Source organism: Elephantulus edwardii, unplaced genomic scaffold (genome assembly GCF_000299155.1).
Source record: "Elephantulus edwardii isolate Elephantulus edwardi_28Jun2011 unplaced genomic scaffold, EleEdw1.0 scaffold00291, whole genome shotgun sequence".
NCBI classification, from domain to species: domain Eukaryota; kingdom Metazoa; phylum Chordata; class Mammalia; order Macroscelidea; family Macroscelididae; genus Elephantulus; species Elephantulus edwardii.
Genome location: NW_006400041.1, coordinates 49,643 through 68,522, shown reverse-complemented (window position 1 = coordinate 68,522; position 18,880 = coordinate 49,643). Strand labels below are relative to the sequence as shown.

Here is an 18,880-nt window from a genome sequence, read left to right as displayed (position 1 = left end):
TGTCATCTGTGCTACTAGCATTGTATTTGAGAAGGCATTGCCTTTACTTGTCATGAGGATTTACTCATGGTTTTTAAGAGTCTTAGATCTTACATTTAGGACTGTAATCTATCTAAGGTTAACTTTTGTTAAGGAGGAGGGCATCCAACTTAATCTTTTTTGTATCTAGATGTTCAATTACTTTAATATAACACCATTTCTTGAAAAGACTATTACCTTACATATACGATTTCACAGCATCAGACACGACTTTTTAAAAAATTTTCTTTTATTAATTTTAATGAACATTTACAGAGATTTTGGATTCATTCATCAATTCATTCAATGTTGCACTTTTCTCCCTGCCCAGCCCTCACCCCCCCGTTCACTCCTCTTTGAAAAGTAAAAGAAAAAATTTTTTTTATTGGTATATAATCCTCCCTCCCTTCCACCCTGAATACACTCCACTGTTGTTGTTATGTGCTGTCGAGTCGCTTGCGACTCATAGTGACTCTATGTACAACAGCCCTAAACCCCGCTCTATCCTGTGCCAATCACACTGCCTCTGACACACCATCCCGATTATCCCAGTCACTGAATCAATCCACCTCATAGAGGTTCTTCCCCTCCTGCGCTGTCCCTCCACCCTCTCAAGCATGATGTCCCTCTCCAAGGACCTCTCTCCCTCCTTACATGTCCAAAGTATATCAGACGAAGTCCCAGCATCCTTGCCTCCAAGGAGCAGCCTGGTTTAACCCTCTCCAGGATGAATCTGTTTGTTTTCTTGGCAGTCCATGGTACATTCAATACTCTTCTCCAGCACCACAGCTCAAAGGCATCCACTCTCCTTCTGTCCTCCCTAGTCATTGTCCAACTCTCTGATGCATAGCAAGCGATTGCAAAGACCATAGCCTGTATCAGACGCATCTTGGTCTCCAGAGTGACACTATTGCTCTTCAGTACCCTGGAAAGGTCCCTAACAGCAGACTTTCCCATTGCAATACGTTTTTTGATTTCCTGGCTGCTGGTGCCAAGAGTGTTGACTGTGGAGCCAAGCAGTCTAAGTTGTTAACAATCTCAATCTCTTCACCATCCATCCTGATGCTGCCAATTGGCCCAGTGGTGAGAATCTTTGTCTTCTTGACATTGAGCTTCAATCCATATTGAAGGCTGCAGTCCGTGACACTCTGCAGCAAGCATTGGAGGTCCTCCTCAGTTTCAGCAAGCAGGGTTGTGTCATCTGCATAACACAGATTGTTGATAGATCTTCCACCAATCCTGATGCCACACTTATAGAGCCCAGCCTCTCGGATAATCTGTTTTGCATCCAGGTTGAAAAGGTATGGAGATAGGACACATCCTTGGCGTATGCCTTTCCCAATTTTGAACCATGCAGTGTTTCCTTGCTCTGTTCTGACGACTGCCTGTTGGTCCAAGTATATGTTCCACATTAGAACGATCAAGTGTTCTGGGATTCCCATTCTTCTCAGAGTCAGCCACAGTTTGTTATGATCCACACAGTCAAACGCCTTTGTGTAATCAATGAAGCACAGATAGACATTCTTCTGGTATTCCCTGCTTTTAGCTAAGATCCATCTAACATCAGCTACAATATCCCTAGTACCACGACCTCTTCTAAACCCAGCCTGGACTTCTGGCAGTTATCTGCTGAGGTGCTGTTCCAGTCGTTTTTGGATAATCTTCAGTAGCATCTTGCTTGCGTGTGAAATCGATATTGTTCTATAGTTTCCACACTCTATTGGATCACTGTGCATAACCATAATGCCCTATCCTATATCACTTTTAAATTGTTCTCTCCCTCATCTGTTTCAATGCAGTATACATAATTTATCCAGTTTTTCTAAGTCTTACCCCAACCCTGATGTCAGTTCCATTCTACAACAGTAGTACCATGTGGTATCTGTCCTTTTGTGACAGATCTTTCACTCAGCATAATGTCTTCCAGGCTCACCCATTTTGAATAATACTGCATGAGTTCCTTGTTTTTCAATGCAGTGTAGTATTCCATTGTGTGAATATACCACAGCTTCTCTATCCATTCGTTTGTTGATGGGCACTTGGGTTGTTTCCAAGTCCTTGCTATTGTGAACAAAGCCACGGTAAACATGGGTGTGCATACTTCTGCTTGGATGTCAGTTATGGTCTCTTTGGGATATATTCCCAGTAGTGGAATTGCTGGGTCAAATGGCATTTCTATTTGCAACTTTTTGAGAAAGCGCCATACCGCCTTCCACAGTGGTTGCACAATTTTACACTCCCCCAAACAGTGAATAAGGGTTCTAATTTCTCTACAATCTTGCCAGCATTTGTTGCTTGCTGTTCTGTTAAATTTGGCTATTCTGATTGGGGTGAGATGATATCTCATAGTTGTTTTGATCAGACACTACTTTTTTAAGTTAAAAAGTAGAGACGATGTGATATGAGTTTTGTAATTTCCTGGAGATCTGTCATGAGGAAGAGTATGGGGAAGTGGCTGGACAGGGCTGTGGGTCAAGGATTTACTGAGATGGAAGCATAGTGATGCTAAATTGATGATCCACTTGAGAAGGGACATGGAGGGAGAACCAAGAACGTCCAGGATGTTTGAGAGGCTGCCGCTGGTGGGGGCTGAGGGAAGATGACTAATGTCTTCTTGGTTTGCATGTGGATCTTGGATGTGCAGGTGAGGGGATTTCTGTTTGAAGGCCTTGATCTAATAAGAAGGTGAGGTGAGATGCTTAGGTGGGTGAGATGTGGCAAAGAAGAAAAGATATGGGAAGGCTGATTGCAGAAGGAATCTGCCAGGACAGTTGGGGCCCCAGCTGCTTGGTGGTGGTATGGTATGCACTGGCTGGTTACCCAGCCAGGACTGAGGCTTTGTGAGCAGATGTGACAGAATGTGGTTGTTGATGTCTGCTGAGGAACACTTACATGGGCTGTGGAGTGTAAACTCGGTGAAGAGAGATGCCCTGAAATGAGGAAACGAGGTGATGACACACTGAGGTTTGTAGTGGTGCTCCTGAGCATTGAAAGATTATGCTTTTTAAGTGAGCTGGGAGTAGAGGAGGCCACTGCCAGAGTGGATGCTGGAAATGGATTTTAGTGGTGGGAGTTTCTGGTCTGGGAGGAAAGAGTGGACTGTGAGGCCAATGGGAGACATGGGGTGGGGTGGGCAGAAAAGTCTCTGGCTGAAGTATGCAAGCGTGGAAATGGTCATTATTCACTGAGGGACTGGTGAAGCCTTTTTTTTTTTAATTTATTTTATTTATTTTTTGTGTGTACCGTCAAATCAGATCTGACTAGTACAGGAGGTGATTTTTCCTCCTTCTCCAGCTGAGCATCTGGTGGATTCGAACCGTGCACCTCTGAGATTGCAGTTGCAGCTTCTTGCCGCTAGGCCACCAGAGCTCGCCTTGGTGAAGCCTTTGATGCAACAGGCTTGAGTGGAAGGGAAGGGACAGCACCACAAGAGTGAGGCAGCAAGGCTAGAAAATTGTGGATTTAAAAGGAATGTATTTATAAAGCAGTGGGCAGCAGCCAAGAGCTGGGAGTGGCAGGGCAGAATGTGGAGGACCAATCCACTTCCTGGGGTGCAGACCTGAGAGCGCTCAAGGGTCATGTGTGCACCACGCCCTGCGTTGGGATATGACCAGAAGTTCAGAAAAGCTTCTAGAAGGAAATATCATATACTGTGGCATGGAAAGCGGAGTTGTTGCTGTTCAAAGTGGCCCAAGAAAGGGTTTGGTTTGGAAGTAAAGACCCATGATGCTGTCAGTCAGTTGAATTCACCAAGAGCACATCCTAGGGCAAGTGGGAAGGCCATGAGAGAGCTGAGGCCGGCTGTCTGGGTAACTTTGGAGGCCTTGTGGGAGTGAGTGTGAGAATTTGGGTCTGGAGGGTTTTAGGCAGGGGGTTGGCAAGGGTTGGATAGCTGGGTCCATTATAGGCTGTAAGTGTTGCCTGCAGATTGAACACTAATGGTCTGAGGTTGAAGGATGCTCACCGAGGAGGCCACACAGCTTCTATGATTCTATGACTTGACCTCTTATCTCTCTCCAGGTGTCCAGACTCACAGCAGTGGTGACCGCCCCACTCCTGCCTCCAGGATATACTTGCAGAGACTTCTACAGGCATTGTTGGAGCCCAGGAAGGTCTACTCCCGTGTTCTTGAGACTGGAGGCCAGAACATTGCTGTGGAATCTGGAGAGGACTCACCTTCTACTCAGAAGTTCAGTGTGGATGTTTTGGCAAGGCAGCCACAGGTCTCTGCTTCCACCCCAAGTTCAAGGCCTGGAATAGATGCTCCTGGCCTTGTTTTAGGGTGGCCTTGGGTGGCCCAGGAGCCTCCCATACCTCCAGCCCCGACTAGAAGCAGAAAGGCAGCTGGTACCTGCTCAGGCTGCCTTGGGGAGCCCAGATCTGCCAGGAGGCCATTCATCTAGGGATCATTTTAGGGAGACACCTGGAGAGAAGATCTGTAGCTTTTGTCCCTAGGTAGGGAAGGACTCTTCCACCTAGAGCAGTTGATACTCAATCCTTGGCCCCTCTGGCCACACCCTCCTATCTCTCTGCCCCTTTCTAGTCACCTTCTCTCAGGCACAGAGACTACCTCATGTCCCCAAACGTTCCTGGAGACAAACACACTCTCTGGGTCTGTTTGAAGGAAAGGAAAACCTATTGATGGCATGACTGGCTCTGCCCACACTGACTTCTGCCCCAGTCCTGGAAGATGTTGGAAACTGGAGGTGGTATCTTCCAGATCTCCAGGGACAGAAGGTCTGGGGAGAGGTGGATTCTAGTTCTCAAAGCCCCTGGAAGCTTATGTCTGTGTCCCGAGCTTCGGTGTGGACTAAGACCCACATCTCCCACAGGGTCAGCCTTGAGTGGCTATGGCTGGAACGCTGGGCACAGCTTCCTGCCTTTGAGATCTGGGCGGGATGTGCCTGCTTTTCCAAGGGGACTCTCACAGTCCAACTTGCTCTCCTGCAGAACAGAGAGCCTGTGGGGGGAACGGAACTGACAATGGGGGAGAGGAAGCAGCACGGTCTGACCAAGTCTGCCCCTGAACGGGGGACTTGAAACTTGTCTCTACTCCAGATGGTTGTTTTCAAGGTTCTTGGCCCTGCTTGGCAGAAGCAGGTTCTGAAGGTGGAAGGAAGGGGCTAGGAGAAGATGGAGCCCTATCCCTCCCTGCACATTGCCTACTTTTCTTCAGCTCCTGGCCTCCCTGAAGGGCTGGCCTAAAAATGAAGTCTAAACAGATGTTAGTGAGTGGGCTTGGGCAGAACGCCCTTCTCCACCTACCCTAGCACATGATTCTTAGGCTTTCAGAAGCTCAAGGCAGCTGTTAGGGTGGAAGCAGAGCAGGGCCCAGGGTCTTTCCTGGTGGAGGCAAGAGTCAGTTATTTTGGCACAAAAATTAAAAAATGGAGAACTTGCTGTATGCCAGGTGCTGTACTGACTACCTTTCACTTTTAACCTTTGTGGCTGCCTTTTGGGGTGGAGGCCAAGGTGACTGTAGCCACCTTCCAAGAGGAAACAGAAGCAAACAGACCTGCCCAAAGTCCCATGACCAGAGAAGCAATGAGGCCGTACCTGGGCCTGCCTCGGCATCAAAGGCCTGAGCCTGGGAGAGCTTTGCTAACCTTTCAGGTTCAGAATTGCTTAGGTGTTGGAGGCTGAGCCTTTGCCTTCCTGGGCTCGGGCCTGCCTAGGTGTTGGGGGGAGCTGGGTCTTCCAAATCTTGGGCTCGACCCTGCCTAGGAAGCTGAGCCTTCGCCAACCTTCCTGGCTTGGATCTGCCTAGGTGTTTCCAACCTCCTGGGTTTGGGCCTTCTAGGTGTCAGGAGCCTTCACCAACCTTCTGGGCTCAGGCCTGTCTAGGTGTTGGGTGCTGAGCCTTTGCCGACCTCCTGGGCTGGTCTCTGGAGCCGGATCAGGGCATGAGGATTCACCCAAAGGGTCCTGCAACCTCTGCCTTCAGTTGATTTCGAGTTTCAGTCTTAAGTCAGATTTCTGAAGCTAAACAGGGACCCAAGTGTAAGAATTAGAGGGGTGCACTGTCCCTCCATTGCAAGTTATAGTGTGTTGGAGCATGAGTTTGGGGTGGGTAGTGGGCTCTGGTCATGCTTCTGCAACACTGACCCTTCTAGAAGATTTTTAGAGATGTTGGATAGGATGGAGGCAGAAATGTGCTAGCCTCACAGCATATCTGCCCCTACCCCGGCCCAAGTGGTTGAGCCAAGCCTCTGGCACCTGGCTGGGGTTCCTTGGCCTCATCTAAGACCTTCCTGGCTTTTGGGTGAGGTCTGAATGAGTATCCTGGTCTCTGAAGCTGGGCTCTCTAGAAGGTGTGGCGGGGCAGGCAGGTTCAGGGGTCACAAAGGGCAAGTAGATTCCTGAGTGGTCACAGACAAGGCTTTTGTTGTCATGAAGAGACCCTGAAACCCCACCTTAGGAAGCCACCTGTCAGTTCAGGGCCAGGTCCTCAGCACCGTTCTGGTCTAAGGTAGTTGTACAAGCTGCCCTCACAGTACCCAGTGGTCCAGTCCTGGCTCAGTCCTCTGAGCCCCAGGCTGCAGATGGTGGTGGGGAGTGGGGAACAGCCCTTGTCTGGGCACTAGCATCTCCACAGGTTCTGTGACCTGCTCACCTCCCTGCTTCCAACCACATACTTATGTACTCATTCAGTAGACATTAGGGAGCTAGGATGGTGCACCCACAGGGAGTTGTGCTGTTAGATTTGAACACACCAGCAGCTCCATGGGAGAAAAATGGGCATTTTCCTCCTGATCATTAGGTGCCATCGTGTTGAGGATGACTGAGTAATCCTAAGAACAGATCTGAATCCTGTGTATGCTATCTCACACCATCCTTACCATTCCTAACACATTTGAGCCCAATGATGCAGTCACTGTGTCAATCCATCTTGTTGACAGTCTTCCTCCCTTCCACTGACCTTCTACCTTTCCAAGCACGATGCCCATCTTAAAGAACAGACTTTTGTAGCAATATATCCAGAGTATATAAGACGAAGCTTTGCCATCCTTGCCTCCAAGGAGCACTCTGAACTTTCCCCCAAGACATTTGTTCTTTTGGCAGACCAGGAAATATTCATTACTCTCAGAGACATCAGTTCTTCTGCCATCCTTATTTATTTTCCAACTCTCAGGTGTATAGCAAGTAACTGAAAAGACCATGGCCTGATTCATGCACATCTTAGACTTCAAACTGACATCATTACTCCTTAGTAACTTGGAAAGGACTGTGGACTTTCCTGTGCAATATGTCCCGTGTCTCTGGACTGCTGGAACCAAGGAAGAGAGAGCATCCCTTAAATATTAAGCCACCTTTCCCCCATTGCCTCTGTTAGCAGACACCACCTGTGGATCTCCATGTGGATTAGATGCATACCGCACACTGCTGCTTGCTGTTATTGTCCCTTCACCCCTCACCAAATGTGGGTCTAGTACTGTGGGCAAAGGGAGATGTCCACATGGAAGGAGGGAGCAAAGTTACCCCTCGGGACTGGGTGCCGAGGACTAAAGTGGCATGGACAGCAGGGCCCTCCTTTGGCCCAGAGGAGAGAGGCTGGTGAGTGGACCTTGAAGAGTGGGTAAAGGTCCACCTGGCACAGGAGAAACATCCCCTGGAAGGCTCAGATGTCGGGACTCAGGCATGTCCAGGGAACACTCCAGTGTGATGGGGCACTGCCTAACTATGTTCTGTCTCTTCCTGAACTGCTTCCCACTCACCCCTCACGAGGCTTGGAGTCCTTCAGGAAACTCTGTCAGTGGCTGGTCTGCAGAAGGGCTTCCCTGCCAGCCCTGGTGAATAGGGATGACAGTGGAAGGACAGATTTGGTTCGGGAAGAGCTAAAGTAAGGCCTGGCATGATCAAGTGGTGCCTGAGGGTGTGCATGTCAGGGGGAGAGAGGGAGGAGAGGAAGCACTGAGGAAAGAAGTGGGAATAAAATTATGTAATCAGAGGGCAGGGGCACCCATGTATGCTTGACTGGGAGCAGAGTGGATAGGAAGTGGGGCAACATGAGAGCAAAGCCAAATCCCAAGAATGCCAAAGCTGCTGAGCAGGTCCAGCTGTGGGTATGCACTTCCCAGGGCTACTGGACAGTGAGTGGACTGTGTCATTGATGGCCCCGTCTAGACTGAACTGGGCTGGCAGAGGTGCCAGCAGGCTCTGGCACCAGTGAACCTGTAGTGTACCTTTGGAGAAGGCTCTGGGGAGCACACCTCAATGGGGACTTGCAAGGAAGGAGGGCCAAGTAGGGAGAAGTCTGGGCAAACCCTAGCCTCCATTTCTGCAAAGCACTTGCATTCCTTAAAGGTCACAGGAGAAGACCTAGGGCTGCTTGGGGATACGCCCTGTGCCATCACTTGAATATGGTGGTGGTTGTTAGGTAAAGTCCAGTATGACTCATAGTGACCCTACGCACAACATATGCCCAATATAAATAACATACGCCAAACAGAAGAGTTGAACATACCATGGACTGTCAAGCAAATCTGTCTTTGAGAGAGTGAAATCAAGTTTCTCCTTAGAGGCTAGGATTTTTGAAGCTCTGTCTCACATACTTTGAACATGTGACCAGGAGAGACCAGTTCTTGGAGAAGGACATCATGCTCGGAAGGGTGCAGGGACAATGCAGGATTGGAAGACCCTGGATGAGATGGACTGACACAGTAACTGAGGCAGTAGGGGCAGATGTGTTGGAATCAGTGAGAATGGCCTAGGAGAGGGCAGGATTCAGAGCTGCTGTACACATGGGTTGCTGAGTCACAGGTGACTAGATGGCACATAACAGCAATTACACATGCCCAATATGTGCACAGTGGACCAACACCTCACCCCTCATCATCCTCATAGGCTCAAGCCCCAATCATCGTGTCTGCCAGTCTTGTCAAGAGAATTCTCAATCTAATTCTTTTGTTATCATTCATATACAACGTGTTTCATGCATGTACATTATGTTCCACACAGACTGTCATTTATATTTTGTTCATTTATATTGTGGGAATTTTCCTCCCTTACAATTTTCCCCCCTGCCTCTTGCCCCTGTTAAATAGCCAGTTGCTGAGTTGCCCATCCCTATCAAACCAGTCTGAGGGAACAAACATGTCCCTTTAATTGAAGGATCCTCTATTCAACTTGGAAACTTTGAGCATCTGCGTCCACAAGCAAAGGCCAGTGCAAAGCAAGACATCGGGTTGCAGCGATCTACCCTAACTCACAGCATGGCCCTTTTGTTCTTCATCTGGTTAGCTTCTGGGAAACTCATTCTCAGCCATCGTGTCCAGGTTCAAATGGGCAGCAGCTGCAAGCTCAGGAGTCCACACTTCTCCAGTGCTCCAGACCTGGGGGGGTGTCTCCTCACTCAGCTGTAGCTCGTACATGGGACCAAGTCAAATCAACCTCCTCACGACTCCCTGCTCATCTACACACCTGTGTATGCTAGATGGGCAGCGCTGCAGGAACACGGCCAAGCTTAGCCTGTTTCTCAACTGTGGTATTTCAATTTAATTCTTGTTCCATCCTAGTGCCCATCTTTTGCCCCAGGGAGCCCAAACTCTTTGTGCTGTGGATCAATGAGTAACAGGACAAGCAGGAACTTGCTAACGTAGCTATTTTGCAGGCTCCAAAGGCCACCTCTCCACCTTTCTTCCTGGAAGGGGCTACTGGGCCTCTCCAGTCAGGTGACATAATCTTAGGCCCAGGACACAGAGTGGGCAGGAGGCATCCAGACTGCCACTGGAGTGGTTAGCTCATGGTTGAGGCCTGGAGGGACTAGAGGCGGGCTACTCTCTCTTCTGGACCTAGATGGTACCTTCCTTCACCCTCAGCATTTAACACCTAACAGACTTGTGTGATCTGGCAGGATGGCAGGGATAGCTTGGGTCCAAGGAGAAATGTGGGGTCCTGGGTACTGCCCATCTGAGCCTGGATAGGGATGAGCCCTTATGGCTGCTGAGAGGTCATACCATCTGCTCTGTGGTGGTTGAGCAGGCAGGAGCAAAGGTCCAGGGAATATGCTTATTCAAGCCTGGACTGATGCTTATTGTACACACAGAGTTACCGGCTATAAATATGAAACATGTCTGCAGGCTGGTCTTACAGCAGTAAGGGTCAAGTTCTGAGAAAAGGTGCCACAGAGGTTGCTCAGGTGTGACCACAGGGACAGCGAATGTGCCTGAGGGGGTGCAGGAGCCCAGCTGACCAGGTGGGGTGAAGTGGAGCCCAAAATGTCTTTTTGTCCCAACTCCTCTTACCTCTGGCACCCCAAAGAGGTGAGTGGTATGCACATGGAAGATTAAGACCTGGCTGGAGGAATGTCAACTCAGCCCCCAGGGAAGCCAAGGGCAGTGTCTCCTTACTCTCTTCTGTCAAAAACACACCCCAACCTTGGCCCTCAGTCGTTCTTGCTCTGCATCTGGGCAAGGCCCTCCTTCCTCCTAGTAGTCAAAAGGCTAAAGCATAGTGCTGTTTGCCAAAAGATACAAGCCTTCACTGAGTCTAGCTACTGCTGTGATTTGAGTCCAAGCCACTTTTCCTCTTACTTATTTTGCTCTTAATGGAAACTGAGGCAGCTGCAGGAGTTATATGAAAGCTGAGAGTCTCTCGGGTCAGGGCCAAGTCCGGGTCACAGCTAAATGTGCAGCTGTGTCATCAGGCGGTTCTAGGTCAGATTCTGAGCTGAGTGCTGAGGGTCCCGGGGCCACCCCAAATGGTGAGGCAACAGGTGAACGAGCAGCCAGATGGGACAACAAAGGTCAGGATCTGATCCCTCACTTTTTTCCCCAGGGTGGGCGCCTTTGCAAGCTTCCTTGAGGGGACGCGGGTTCTCGGACAGCTGCGCTTATTATGGCTCGCAGGGGGCGCTCGCTGCTCAGCGATGTGTCTCCACCGGCGCGGCAGGTAGGACAGAGTTCGCGCAAAGGACTTGGAGAAGGGTTTGGGACATTCTGTCCAGTCTCCTCTGCCAGCTTCTCCACTGCCGGCCGCGAGCTGCTCTTTATTGTGTCTTCGCACTCGCACACACTCACCAATCTTCTTCCACCCGCTCACCTTCCGCCTCCTCGGGAACTTGGCGGAACTCTCACCTCGGGCTCAGGCGCTGTCCAGTCCGCAGGAGAGTGCTCCCTCTGTGACCACGGATGCGCCGGCTCCAGCGTCCTGACTGTTCCATTTCTGCAAGCTTCCTTCCTCGAGTCCTGGACACCCCAAACGCCTGCCTGGCTCCCTAACCTCCTGTGGCGCACCCGGGTGGAGAGCAACGGCACAGGCAGGAGTGAAGGCTGCATTCCGCAGGCCGCCGCTCCGCGGGGCGCACAGCCCTGTACCCTGCACCAGCCGCCTGCCCCGCACGCCGCCTTCCGAGACTCCCACCTCCTGTCTCCTCCCCCTGCCGGCCCTGAGAGGTATACAGCCACGCACCCGGCGTCCGCCACCCGCCCCGCATGCTCCCGCTTTTGTCTCCTCCCTCTGCCCGCCCCGCGCGCCCTCCGCCCCACGCGGCGGCCGCGCTGCCTGTAGGCAACTCCCAGACAAGCCGACAAGCCGACGAGCCGGAGGCCGCAGCTCCTGGGAGACCTGCGGCGGGCGCCCCCACCTGGCTCCTCCGGCACCTGCCCGCACGCTTCCCGCAGTCCAGGGGTGGAAGGGCGCTACTTTGCCCCGGCCCCCTGCAGAGCAGGGACGCCAAGGCAACTTGCTAAACTTCTCCCGGAAGGACAACAGGGACGCCAGGCGCTCGTGGAGGAGGATGTAGGAGGGTGGTGGCTGAGCCTGGCCTGGCCATGGGGCTCTGGCAGCAGCTCCCGAGGGGCGGTCCCCTCGTCTAGCAGAACCGGACAGCGCTCTGGCCAGCAGGGCGTGCGCTGGGTGTGTGTGTGGGGCCCTTTGGGCGCGTGCAGCCCCGCCATGGACCACCAGGAGCCTTATTCTGTGCAGGCCACAGCAGCCATCGCAGCCGTCATCACCTTCCTCATCCTCTTTACCATCTTCGGCAACGCGCTGGTCATCTTGGCCGTGCTGACCAGCCGCTCTCTTCGTGCCCCGCAGAACCTGTTCCTGGTGTCGCTGGCCGCTGCTGACATCCTGGTGGCCACGCTCATCATCCCCTTCTCGCTGGCCAACGAGCTGCTGGGCTACTGGTACTTCCGGCACACGTGGTGCGAAGTGTACCTGGCGCTGGACGTGCTTTTCTGCACCTCATCCATCGTGCACCTCTGTGCCATCAGCCTGGACCGCTACTGGGCCGTGAGCCGTGCGCTCGAGTACAACTCCAAGCGCACCCCGCGCCGCATCAAGTGCATCATCTTAACGGTGTGGCTCATTGCTGCTGCCATCTCGCTGCCTCCCCTCATTTACAAGGGTGACCAGGACCCCCAACCCCGCGGGCGCCCCCAGTGCAAGCTCAATCAGGAAGCCTGGTACATTCTATCCTCCAGCATCGGCTCCTTCTTCGTTCCCTGTCTCATCATGATCCTCGTCTACTTGCGCATCTATCTGATCGCCAAACGCAGCCGCAGAGGGCCCAGAGCCAAGGGGGCCCCCAGGGAGGGTGAGTCCAAGCAGCCCCACCCCCACCCCACTGCTGGGACTTCAGTCTCCGCCAGGCCACCTGCCCTGCCCACCCCTCTGGCTGTCACTGGGGAGGCCAATGGGCATTCTAAGCCCACTGGGGAAAGGGAGACTCCAGAAGATCTGGTCTCCCCAGCATTGCCACCCAGCTGGCCTGCCCTACCCAACTCAGGCCAGGGCCAGAAGGAGGGTGTCTGTGGGACATCCCCAGAGGAAGAAGCTGAAGAGGACGAAGAGTGTGGACTTGAGGCTGTGCCAGCCTCCCCTGCCTCGGCTTGCAATCCCTCCCTGCAGCCACCCCAGGGCTCTCGCGTCCTGGCTACTTTACGTGGCCAGGTGCTTTTAGGCAGGGGCGTCGGCACTGCTCATGGGCAGTGGTGGCGACGGCGGGCACAGCTGACACGGGAGAAGAGGTTCACTTTCGTCTTGGCTGTGGTCATCGGTGTCTTCGTGCTTTGCTGGTTCCCCTTCTTCTTCAGCTACAGCCTGGGTGCCATCTGCCCCCAGCACTGCAAGGTGCCCCATGGCCTCTTCCAGTTCTTCTTTTGGATTGGCTACTGCAACAGCTCACTGAACCCTGTCATCTACACAATCTTCAACCAAGACTTCCGCCGTGCCTTCCAGAGGATCCTGTGCCGCCAGTGGGCCCAGACTGCATGGTGAGCCCACCTGCCTGCTGCTGGCAAGGCTGGATGCCGGGTGGCACCATGGCCACCTTACTTGTGCCCTGCTGGGGCTTTCTGGTTCCAGTGCTGGCCCTGAAGGGCCCGTTTTGGGGTCCTCTGGGAGGGGTAAAGGCAGGATGCTGTTCACAGGAGCCCATTTGAAGTTCCTCCTCTCAGCCTGGGCAGTAGCAAAGGCAGGCTGAGCAGGCATGGAGTGTGCTGAGTGTAGCTGAGATCAGGCTGCAGCAGAGGAGGCCCCTGCAGCCAGTGCACGGGTCTCCCTTTCTCAAAGACCTTGTCCCCAACAGTTCAGGTGTGTGTGGTGGTCTTGTTTTTTTCCCATCTTCTCCCCAAGAACAGGAAACCCACCTTCCACTCTTCCCAGAAGGGCCTGCTGTGAAGGAAGAGGGGAGTCTGCCCTCCATGTTGGGGATCTGGAGTTGTCATCCAGCATGGGACCTGAGGACATTTTTGGGTTGTCATTTTCTCTGGCTCTCTTCCCCTCTGCTCCCAGGTTTTGGATCTGTGACTCCTTTAAAGGCTAGAGTGGTGGACTGGTTTCCTTGCCTGTTTAACCCTGGCAGGAGGGTGACCATGTGGATGCCACCTCAGTGGGGTGATCCAGAAGGCTGGCCTTGGCCTCCATGGGAGATCCCTGATCATTGGCATTCACCCCCTGCACAAACCAGGGCAACAGTAGCTTGCCGCCTACTTACCACAAGAAGATGAAAGGCTTTTCAGAAAGCTTTGAGCTCCATGGGGGTATGCACAAGAGAAGGAACAAATGTGATTATCTGGTGATATAAAAATCCCCCTTCTCTCCCTTAGCACCACTTGTCTTCCTGCAGACTTTTGTTCTGTGCCTGGGGTGTGCGAATTCCTACCCCAAACGGAAGCAAGGTGTGACTGCAGAGGTAAGGGTTTTCTTTGCGAATGTGTTCTTGTGCCTATATAGAGGTTTGTGGTGTTTTGGTTTTTTTCCCCCCCTGCATGACAGCCTCTCAACGTTTCCCCTTCAACACTGAGATGGTTTTCAGTGGCTTGAGGCCCCCATGGAGGAGAAGTCTTTTATCATCAGGCAGGCAAATTGTTTTTCCAAGACAGCTAAAAATACCCATGCTATGGGGACAGTGTGAGAGGAGCTGTGTGGTGGGACGCAGAGTCCCAGGCAGGGGATTGGGGCTGGAACAGGTAAGCTAGGGCCCGTGGACTCCTGGGCTTGGTCTCCACGCCCCAGATGATTCTAGGTGAAACACACCTAAGCTCACCTGGGTGATGCCAGAGGATCATCTTGGACTCAGCCCCACTGCCCCACTTACTGGTGGGGCTACAGGGACTTCTGATTCCCTGCAACTGCAGAACCTGATGTTTGGAACTTTGAGCCTTGAGAACGTGCGAAGAATGTGTCTCAGTCTTTCTAAGGAGTACCCAGCTTCTGGGCTAAGCAACATGTGGCCATTGGACACATTAGCTTGGGCCCAACATGGAGCAGCATAGGGGCTGTGGGACCTGAGGGGCCTGAACACATTTGTAGGGGACATGAGGGGCCACAGAGAATCCCCCCTGGAGAGAAGAGTTACCGTGGGTACAGAGACCAGGGCATTGCTCTGAGGTGAGGCTGGGTGCAGAGAGCGGCTGAACGGTGGTATCTGCTCCACCCAGCTGCGTGTGTGCCTTGTGGGACTCCTTGTATTGCTGCCATGGCCCTCTTATTGTGGCATGCAGGTGTTTTTTAAAAGTCTGAGCTATTTTATCAATAAAAGATATTTTGTAATAAAAAAGGCTCTGTGTATCTTCACTGCCCACAGGCTTCTAGATGGGGAGTATTCCTCAGTTACTTGTTCAGCCACTTCTGGGGGGGGGCACCCTCCTAGGGCCTCACTTCTCCCACCCACCCACCTGCCTTTGTTCCTTCAGCATCTCTTACACATCAGTAGAAGTCTGTGGAGCAAAGGAGCCAGAGGGCCCAAGACTGGCTGTCTGTGAAGGGGGCACAGAGGGCTTCCTGGAGAAGGTGGTCTTTGGGCTGGGTTTTGAGGGAAGAACAGGAGTTCATAAAGACTCAAGATCAAGAAGGCATTTGGGCAAGGATGCAGCACACACAAAGGCATGTTGTGTTTGGAAAACACATGATGGAGTTTGTGATAGGAGACCAGCAGCCAGACTTGCTGGGTGACCAGAGAACATCTGGGGCTGGTGGAGGTGGTCATACACCACCACACAGGGACAGGTGATGAGAGGGACGTGGGCAGACGAGGGAGGTAGGCCACTCAGTAGAATGGTTTTAAGCTTCTGTTCTTCAGTAGGGGAAGGCAGAGCTTGAACAGAGCCTCAGGCTCTTCCTTCAGAATGATGCACTCAGAAATGTCAGAGCTACAAGGTCTGCAGATGTCACTGTTCACCTTTCATTTCCCAGGTGAGGCCTCCCCACCTAAGATAGCAGAGCAGGCTACCCAAAGTCACCCTGTGATCTGAGTTAAGAATGAGTGCACTAGGGTCCTGTCCTTCCTTGCTGCCTTTTATCCACTCAGAGAGGGCAGGCTCTGGACTAGAACCAGGTTGGGCTGGCTCCAAGAACAGGAGAGATGAATAGCATGCAGGGTACAGGGGCACGGCCAGTGCCAATGGCTGACCAGAGGGGAGAGTTGGGGCAGGGAGAGGGGATAAGAGGGGAGAACACAGAGTGAGCACCATGCCCCTCCCTCCCACACTGACCCAGGATCAAGAGTCCATAGGCTGGCTCCAGTTTCCTGGGTCATAGTTTCTTCCAGGGGCAACCAGAGCGACCCGATGTGGCCAAATCAGTCAGTACAGATGGGCATCATAGAGGACATCACAGAAAAGACCCCTTCCTTGCCCTGGGGTGTTCCCAGCTCCTCCCATCATCCAGGGACTGTTCATTTCCCCACCCGTTTAACTGAACCAACCCCTGGCATTTTATCTTGTTTAATCTTTGATTATCTCATTTAATCTCCACACCCACTCTACAAGAATCGCTCCCTCATCCCATTTTTTGTGGTACTTCTGTAGGGAGGTGTGCTGCTAAGCTAAAGGCTGAGCCTCTCCAGCTGTTTGAATCCACTAGCTGCTCCATGGGAGGAAGATTGGCTGTCTTCATCCCCTCACTCCTCACATGGAACCCAGTGGAGGGTCAGCTATGAGCTGATTTTGACTCATTACGCTGTTACCAATGCTAAGATTGCCTTCTTTGGCTTATCGGAGCCTCATCTTGAGTTGTCTCCTAAGTTGTTTCAATTGGTGTCTCCGTTCTTGTTTGACTTCGATTTGAAAGTTTATAAAACTTTCAAAAACCAACTGGTTTTTCATTTAACCATTCATATACATTTTATTTTATGACACTAACTACCATACTTACATGGTAACCTCACCCTTCCCACTTCCTCCCTGTGATTCTCATGCTCTCAATTCCTCTAACCTATCCCTTCTTGCCTTCTAAGCTCTATCTCGGCCAGAGGCTGCCCTTTTGGTTTTAGGTGGTTAGATTATTCCAGGGAGTGTGTGCCTTCCTGGTGTTACTGCTCACCTTACAGACATACCACTTCTTTGGGAATCAGCCTATATTTAGAAGGGGAAACTGAGGCTCAGAAAGGTGAAAAAGACTTGATGATTCTCTTAGTCTAGCACATTTTCCTTCTGGAGACCCATCTGTTTATTAGTTTTGGAAACTCTTTTCCTTAAGACATTCTTGACAGACAGTCAAGGGCAGTTCCCAAGAGAAGGTAGTCAATGCAGAGTGGAGAGAGGGAGCTACTGAAGGCCCTCCCGCTGTGCCCTTCCTGTGTCCTTTGGCCGTGGGGCACCAGCCTGGAAATGACATTTAGATGCAGTCCCTTCGTGGGGGCAGATGCTGAGAAATTAAGGGCAGTGGACAATTATTCGGAGAGTTGTTGCAAGAGGCGTTCTTGACACTGATCTGCTGAGAAGGAGACCAATGGTACAAGGTGTGGGCTGACCTGTCTCAGGCCAGTTTGTGATCCTCCATTTGAGGGGTCAGAAGCGGGTGTAGGATCTTGCCTAGGGACCACCTCTAACCTGAGGGCCTGTGGCTGCTGTTTGTAGTGAAGAGATCTGCCCAGCCCGAGCCTGCGCTTGGCAACCTTCCACTTCCCTGTGTCTGCTGGTCAGATCTCCATGCAGAAGGCCTGGGTGCTGTGGGGCAGCAGGCAGCAGGGCTACAATGAGGCTTCTCTGGCTGTCAAAGTCCCAGAGAAGAAGTGGCCTGGAGACCCAGTTCAGTCCCTTCCCCTGCACCCACAGGCTGACTGGCCTCCAGAGAGCTCCATCCTCTGTGTGTCAGGGGATTGCCCTGTGGTCCCCAGGGTTCTCCAGCTGGGGACCATTATTTCTGTCTACCCCCACTGTAGTGCCTTAGAAGGCTGGATGCCAGAGGTGGCTGGAGTTAATCAGTTCCTGAGTTGAACTCCTGGACCGGGGCTGTTTTCTACTCCTTTGAACCTCAGTGCGAAGGTGCCCAGTGTGACAGATCAGTGCTTTGAGATGCACAGTGTTGAGCAGGAGAACAGTTTTGATTTATTAGCACTGACTCAGTGCCTGACTTGTATCAGCAGACTGCTGCAATTATTTCCATTCTACAGGTGAGGAAACTGAGGCTTTGGGAGGTGGGAGGTAGAAGGATTCCCCTAGTGCCACTCGGGGCAAAACATGAACCCACCAATCTGAACTCAACTTTGTCACTATCAGGCCTCAGCCCTAGTCTCATCCACAAGGGCTGGGGGTGGGGCAGACCCAGAACCCCTTGCAGCTAAGCAAAGCAAAGCCCTTCATTTGTGAGTGAGAGGTTCTGTCTGCTGAGTTCCCCACAGCTTTGTCCAAGGCTGGTTGCTGTCACTCTCTGCCTGTGGGCACCTCCATCAGAGCAGGAGCCCAGACAGGCTGGGCAGCTCCCACCCTTTCAGGCTCTGCTCACAGTAGGAAGGAAGGCTGGGAGTGTCTGGCTAAAATTAGATTCTGAGATTCTGCTTGCTCCTGACATCCGTCCATCCATCCTTCTTTCCACTTCCTTCCATCCGGCGGGCCCAGGGTGCTGTTCTCAAAAGACCAGAGCTAGAAGGAGTTTGGGTGCCAGATTTTTGCACTTCTATCCTCCCACTCCTCCCAAGACTGCTGGCTCTGACATTCTCACATCTTCACTGGACGTTGTCCAAAGACTTCTGCCCTTGATTTGGCTTGTGGTTATTGATTAACAATGAATTAAAAGAAAGAGGCATACCACCCTCCCCTCTTAATAATTATTTTCTGTCCCCTGTGAGTCAATCTTGCCCTCCTTCTTTTCTCATTCCCTCCAACTTCCATTCTGTCTCCCCAACTCTTCTCTTCTCTTCTCTTCTCTTCTCTTTTCTCCTCTCCTCTCCTCTCCTCTCCTCTCCTCTCCTCTCCTCTTCTCTTCTCTTTTCTTGACTCTTCCCATTTTGGGGTCCTCAGCAGCTCTCCCTTTCTCTGAGCTTCCCATCTGGGTCGTCTGGCTTCTGCCTCACCCTGTGTGGATGTGGTCATGGTCCTCTGTGGGGCCTGCAGGCTTTGAGGACCAGTGATTGTTGCAAGTGGACTGTCTGGAACAGACTAGAGACCAAAACCGAGCCTCCCTCCCTGGAAATCTG

General features: G+C 52.0%; 2 protein-coding genes across 2 annotated transcripts in view; both read left to right on the top strand.

Moving 5' to 3' along the window:
• ASTL (astacin-like metallo-endopeptidase (M12 family)) overlaps positions 1–11,526 on the top strand; it is a 25,797-nt gene extending 14,271 nt beyond the window's left edge. The window contains exons 9-10 of the mRNA XM_006900711.1: positions 4,039–4,300; positions 10,866–11,526. Coding sequence (XP_006900773.1) covers positions 4,039–4,300; positions 10,866–11,526 — 923 coding nt within the window. The remainder of the gene's footprint in view (positions 1–4,038; positions 4,301–10,865) is intronic.
• A 387-nt stretch (positions 11,527–11,913) lies between these two features.
• On the top strand, positions 11,914–13,239 carry ADRA2B (adrenoceptor alpha 2B). The gene has a single exon (XM_006900689.1). It carries the CDS (start codon positions 11,914–11,916, stop codon positions 13,237–13,239), a length of 1,326 nt encoding a protein of 441 aa, XP_006900751.1.
• Positions 13,240–18,880: the final 5,641 nt, after the last annotated feature.

Coding starts and splice junctions, on each gene's coding strand:
- ADRA2B (XM_006900689.1), top strand. CDS start 11,914: ATGGACCACCAGGAGCCTTATTCTGTGCAGGCCACAGCAGCCATCGCA.